Source organism: Ahaetulla prasina, chromosome 3 (assembly GCF_028640845.1).
Source record: "Ahaetulla prasina isolate Xishuangbanna chromosome 3, ASM2864084v1, whole genome shotgun sequence".
Classification (NCBI taxonomy): Eukaryota; Metazoa; Chordata; class Lepidosauria; order Squamata; family Colubridae; genus Ahaetulla; species Ahaetulla prasina.
The window spans coordinates 199,589,234-199,595,981 of NC_080541.1; the positions used below are offsets into that span (position 1 = coordinate 199,589,234).

The 6,748-nt window shown below is 35.1% G+C and overlaps 1 protein-coding gene across 4 annotated transcripts in view; it reads left to right on the plus strand.

The window, feature by feature from the left end:
- The window catches only part of TOP1 (DNA topoisomerase I), a 56,017-nt gene extending 52,104 nt beyond the window's left edge, over nucleotides 1–3,913 (plus strand). For all 4 annotated transcript variants that reach the window (XM_058175828.1, XM_058175829.1, XM_058175830.1 and 1 more), the window contains 2 exons: nucleotides 969–1,118; nucleotides 2,888–3,913. In XM_058175828.1, coding sequence (XP_058031811.1) covers nucleotides 969–1,118; nucleotides 2,888–2,990 — 253 coding nt within the window. In that variant the 3' untranslated portion in view covers nucleotides 2,991–3,913. The remainder of the gene's footprint in view (nucleotides 1–968; nucleotides 1,119–2,887) is intronic.
- The last annotated feature ends 2,835 nt before the right edge of the window (nucleotides 3,914–6,748 follow it).

Below are 6,748 nucleotides of genomic sequence, written 5' to 3' on the forward strand. Positions count from 1 at the left end.
TTCCCAATAGCTTGATCACTACTGATCATAACGCTGGTGGCTGATGGCAGGACCAGTCTACTCAGGCTATGGACGGCTAGGTAGAACCAATCTATTAAATCTTCAGACAGCAACATGGTAGTGCAGCAGCACTGAAGTGGCCACTAATTTATCAAATTTCAGTCCGACGAGTCATGGCTCCTGGATTTTGGGCATAGAATTGTGAGTTAGCACATTTGAGGTCCGTTGGTTCAAAACTTGTTGCCCTTTGATGCACTATTTCACCCAATTGAAGGTTATAGACATCCATTTTTAGTAATACAGATTTTTCATGACGCCAAGAAATCCGTAATATACACATTGCTCTCCCTGGGCAGATTTTCCTCATATCTGTACTGTTCAAAAACATAAACATACACATCAAAATTGGCTAATCAGATTATGAGCACTATTTTATCTATAGCAAGATAATTCATTATTCCTTGCTTCAGCTATCATATTAAGATGAGGTATACATATTATCAGTTTAAAAGATCTATACAAAAGAACAAATTAAAGCAATAACCATGGTCTTCCCAGTGTCTGCAGTTTAAGCATCCTGCAAAAGCTGGAACTTTAACATGGACATTTGTTGGAATGAAGCCCAGAAGGCCTTTGATTCAATTTCCTTCCCAACCAAGGTCTTTCTGGGCCACTTTGGATAAGTCATCTTATCTGCCCATTGCATCTATATAAGGGACATAGTCCTGACCTACTGTAAACTCTGATTTGAAGACCATGGGAAATAAGCATTGTTAAGCATTTTACACTTCTAGTACAGGGAAATGACGATAATCCCTTCTCAGTTCTGCAAAGAGTAAACTTAACATGTGCTTAGCAGTCCACTTAAGGGATTTTTTTTCTTGCATTGATATCTAATTCCTCTTAATGAAATACATTTCAAAAGGTTACTTAATGTTCTCACCTATTTTATTTATTATCTTTTACAGGACTGTGGAAACTAAGAAGAAGGCTGTACAAAGGGTGGAGGAACAGCTGATGAAGCTGGAAGTTCAAGCAACAGACCGAGAGGAAAACAAGCAAATAGCCTTGGGTACCTCCAAACTAAATTATCTGGATCCTAGAATTTCTGTTGCTTGGTAAGTTCTTGTTTGAGAAAGGAGGATAATATATATATTTTTTAATTTATTTATTTACATTTATACCCCGCCCTTCTCCGAAGACTCAAATTAGGCTTATGTTTTCTGGGTTTGAAGGTCCTTGTTTGCTTTTGTTTATACTTGGCTTTCCAAGACAGTTCAAAAGGCTGATGCAGATAAAATTCAATCTGTATCCCAAACCCCCTGCGCATCCCATTTTTGCAAAAAACGGGCCTATTTTTTTACAAAATGGGACACATGGAGGCTTTGGGAGGCCTGCAGAGTGCTCCTGGGGCCTGGAGAGGGCAAAAACTTTTTTTTCTTGTTTACCTGTTCAAAATCTTGGTGTGTCTTATACTCCCGTTGTGTCTTATAGTCTGAAAAGTATGGTAAATAAGTTACCTATAAATAACACCAGTTAGTAACTTATCATCACCCATTATGTAGTCCTTTCTGCTTCAAATTCTCTGCAAAAAGCAGGTTTTATAATTTTGACCTTGAGAGCAAACTGTTAGAGCAAAGAAAGCCATCTATTTAATGTCCTGCCCTCTTAAGATTCAGATGCAGCATGCTTTCTTAAGCAAATTCTACTTGGAGCAGACAATTTTGGCAGTAAGTAGGAAGTCAGTCTCTGACCAAATTGGCAGTAATGTAACATAAAGAAAAAAGCACAGACCTGGAAATTCAGATTCTACTCAAATCAAATCAAGAGTAAGGAACGATATAAAGAATGAGTTGCAAATATTGACTTGCATGTTCTGAAGATTCAGGAAACCACAGGCCATGTAGGTATCACATGTTGAAGTCACACCGAGGGCTTGCTCTTACGATTGTTATGAAATTTTTAAAAATGAAAAATACTACATTGAGCATAAGGATAGGGATTTGGTCATACTTGCTTTCTAAATTTAATAGCCTTTTCCCTCAGATTCCTAGTTTGTTGACTGCATTTGAACTAATTATGCATAATAAATTTCAGGGAAACAATGCATTGATGCTTTAACCTTGGATGGTAACAATATATGCTAGTGCTGTGCAAAACACATGATTCAGAACTGTAGAATACCTTCCATCAGGGCTGTGGATTGGCTGACTCAGAGAGACACACACAGAGAGAGAATATATAGTTATATTTTGCAATTATATTTATGTTACAATTTTTATATACTTTATATAATAAATTATAAAGATTATAATTATAGAGATTATAAAATTTAAAATCACAATTTAGTAGGTTAGGGATGGGCATATATACTTCTACAGCAGGGGTGTCCAAACTTGGTCCCTTTAAGACTTGTGGACTTCAACTCCCAGAGTTGAAGTCCACAAGTTGAAGCTTTGCTGGCTGAGGGACTCTGGGAGTTGAAGTCCACAAGTCTTAAAGGGACCAAGTTTGGACACCCCTGTTCTACAGGTATAGAAATATCCTGTAGTGATCCACAGTTAAGTATAATGAGAGGGTTTAGCAACAAGTCATAAATTTGCCCATGTATATCTTAAATATTAGAGTTTCAAGCATAATTAGAAGCTTTTGCTCCTACTCTATGAATGCCTATTTTACAGTGTCCACTAAGATTTCAGGCAAGATTTTAAGAATTGGTACTAGACATGATCAAGTTACTCTATCATGTATATACTATAAATTTGGAAAATGTATCTCTGAAATTTTGACTTCTTTGAGAGTACAATACTTGCATTTTGTTGTCATCATCTGTTTCTGATTTGTCTCTATTTCTCCCTCTCTTCCTCCCCCCCTTTCCAATTTTAAGGTGCAAGAAATTTGGAATACCGATAGAGAAAATATATAATAAAACTCAGCGAGAGAAATTTGCCTGGGCAATTGACATGGCAGATGACGACTACGAGTTTTAATATGATTTTAATGGGCTGGATTTTATGGAAGAAAGTAGCCTGATTTTAGGGAGATTGATAAACTGTGAGCCTTACTTGTTCTTTATATTGGGGGGTGGGGGTGTCAGAGGGGAAAGTGAGTGATGAAATACCCAACATCTTTGAGTAAAGATATGCCTGGAAATATTATAGAGGAGCCAAGACAGTTGTCCTATGGACAACTTATTTAAATCTGTTTCAGAGACCTAAATTCTAGCTGTATGGTTGTGTTTTATCTCTGGAGTACAGTAAGGACAAGTGAATGGAGGAATTTGTTAATGTTCTACCTGACAAATTTGCCATTACATTGAAGAGCTTGGAAATCATTATTTACTGTATACAGAATCCAATGAGATATTGATATGTTTTTACAGTTAGGGTTTTGCAATAACTTCTATATTTTAATAGAAAATGGACTCCTTAATTTCTCCCCACCCCACCCTCATTAATTTAACACAACTGAAGCCCTTAGCACACTGGTTTTGGCCACAATGGTCATGGAAACACCCTGTTGTTTTCATTTTTACTTGTCACCATCATGGTAATGAAACCTAGAATTAAAAATGCAACATCTCTTCAAAGCAAAGCATGATGGGAAGATCCTTCCTGACTTGAGTGTTACTTCTTTTGTTAATGTGAATTTTTAGTACTTTTAATTATTTTAAAATATTTAAACTTTTTTTTTCTTCTTGATCTTAAAGATCATGTAGATTTGCAGAAGATAGGAGGGAAAGGGCTGGGGAGGGTTAATAGATTATGAGTACAAACAAATTTGTGACAAAATGTATTCCCATCATACTTTGTTCTGAGTACATTATATATATATATATGTATAGATATATATATGAGAAATATCCACATTTGTGGGTTTTGTTTTGTTTTTCCTATGGCAGATTTTTTCTCCTCCCCCCTTTCCAATTTTAAGGTGCAAGAAATTTGGAATACCGATAGAGAAAATATATAATAAAACTCAGCGAGAGAAATTTGCCTGGGCAATTGACATGGCAGATGACGACTACGAGTTTTAATATGATTTTAATGGGCTGGATTTTATGGAAGAAAGTAGCCTGATTTTAGGGAGATTGATAAACTGTGAGCCTTACTTGTTCTTTATATTGGGGGGTGGGGGTGTCAGAGGGGAAAGTGAGTGATGAAATACCCAACATCTTTGAGTAAAGATATGCCTGGAAATATTATAGAGGAGCCAAGACAGTTGTCCTATGGACAACTTATTTAAATCTGTTTCAGAGACCTAAATTCTAGCTGTATGGTTGTGTTTTATCTCTGGAGTACAGTAAGGACAAGTGAATGGAGGAATTTGTTAATGTTCTACCTGACAAATTTGCCATTACATTGAAGAGCTTGGAAATCATTATTTACTGTATACAGAATCCAATGAGATATTGATATGTTTTTACAGTTAGGGTTTTGCAATAACTTCTATATTTTAATAGAAAATGGACTCCTTAATTTCTCCCCACCCCACCCTCATTAATTTAACACAACTGAAGCCCTTAGCACACTGGTTTTGGCCACAATGGTCATGGAAACACCCTGTTGTTTTCATTTTTACTTGTCACCATCATGGTAATGAAACCTAGAATTAAAAATGCAACATCTCTTCAAAGCAAAGCATGATGGGAAGATCCTTCCTGACTTGAGTGTTACTTCTTTTGTTAATGTGAATTTTTAGTACTTTTAATTATTTTAAAATATTTAAACTTTTTTTTTCTTCTTGATCTTAAAGATCATGTAGATTTGCAGAAGATAGGAGGGAAAGGGCTGGGGAGGGTTAATAGATTATGAGTACAAACAAATTTGTGACAAAATGTATTCCCATCATACTTTGTTCTGAGTACATTATATATATATATGTATAGATATATATATGAGAAATATCCACATTTGTGGGTTTTGTTTTGTTTTTCCTATGGCAGATTTTTTTTCTCCCCTCCCCCCCACTTTTTTTTTTTAATAAAAAAGCCTTTCTGCTCTCTTTTACTTGAAAGATTTTATTGTGTAAAAAGAACTTTCACAGGTCAATAAAATTTTGAGGGAAGTGAGCTTTGGTCCAGAAAAAAAATAATAAAAAAAATCAAGATTTAGGGCTTTTATTTTTTTCTTTTGTAATTGTGTACAAAAAATAATAAAAAAATAAAGCAGAATTTTAATGTGAACCCTTTTTTGCTATATAATCCATTAGTTTTAGAAATATTGTTAGCTTAGTGTGGTGCAAAGGCAAGTTTCCCCACAGTCTCCTTGACAAGTATCTTCTATTTTTATCATGAATTCCCTTTAAATCAACTGTAGGTTATTTAAAATAAATTCCTACAACTTAACACAGTGCCAGCATTTGTGTGTTCTTGTACCCAGAAGGCCACTGGTTGGCTGCAAACCAAGAGCTGCAAAATTCTTTGTGGGGAAGAGGTGTTCCAGAAGAGATTGCCCCCAAAAATTCGGCTCAAGACTAGAAGTGGGGGAGAAATTGGGTTAACTCCTCTGTGTTTAAATTCTCCCAATTCCCTCTTAACCAAATAGGTTTCCTTCAGCATTTATATTTCTGTGAGTTTGGTGATAGTTTTCAAATTTTAAAAAGTGTGTCTTAATTAAAAATATCTTCAAAATACACTCTGAAATGAAGAAAATACTGTTTACTAGTCATGCATACAAATGTTAGTGCTATTTGTGAACTGTTCAGAAATTGATGCTTAAATTGGATGGAATGAGTTTCATGCAAGAAGATGAGAAACTGAAAGTAACAGATTTGCTCATTTAGTTGAGGAGTAGTCCAGTTCCCATTGACTTTCAACATTACCTAGATTATATTTCTTGGCCTTCGTGGATTGTTAGGCAGATAAGATTCTGCATAAATGGCAGAACTCTGTATGTTCATAGTTTTTTACTTAGGTTTGTATTCACAGCTATGATTTTGGGGGTGAGAGAAGGGCATCTGTTTTTTGCCACTTGAAAGCCAAGAACAATGCCTTAAAAAGAAACTTCAAATGATCCCATCTATAGCAACAGCAAAAGCATTTAGGCTTATATACTGCCCCATCTAGCACTCTGAGCAGTTTGCAATTTGAGCATTATTTGCATATTACCCCAAACAATGTGTGCAGAGTTTGCCTGCAATACAGCACTTTAATCAGTGTGCCACCAATAATAGGCAAGGGTTATCCTTAAGCTGGATGTTCTTAACATGAAGACTGCTTGTACATCTAATTGTACTTAAATCTTAATTAACTCTCAATTTTCTATTTAATAAATTAAAAAACAAATCTGCCTGCTAGCCTATGGCATGATGCTTTGGTTCATCTCAATTTGTATTTAGAAACCACATATTAAAATGGCATTTTCAGTATTATCAAGTAGATGATTAAAAAAATTAGGACTCTACTACCAGATTATTTCTGATTTTTTGCCATCTTAGATTAATATGGTTTTCCTACAATGAGTAGGATAAAGAAATACTTAACACAGAAAATTTCAAAGATAGGTTTCCAAAGTAAACAAATGTGTTTTTGCCCCATTTCTCTCTAAAGTCACATTTAAAGCAAGTCATTAAAGCAAGTCATTTCATATAAAGAACAGCATGTTCTTCACATAGTACATTGTGTTGTTTAGTTTGATCTGTTTGTAGGCGTCAGAATTTCATTTAAAAAATACTGAATTACCAAAATGGACAAATGGGATGAGTACGAGGGAAGGAAACTAGACACTAAACAATGACGAAGACATAT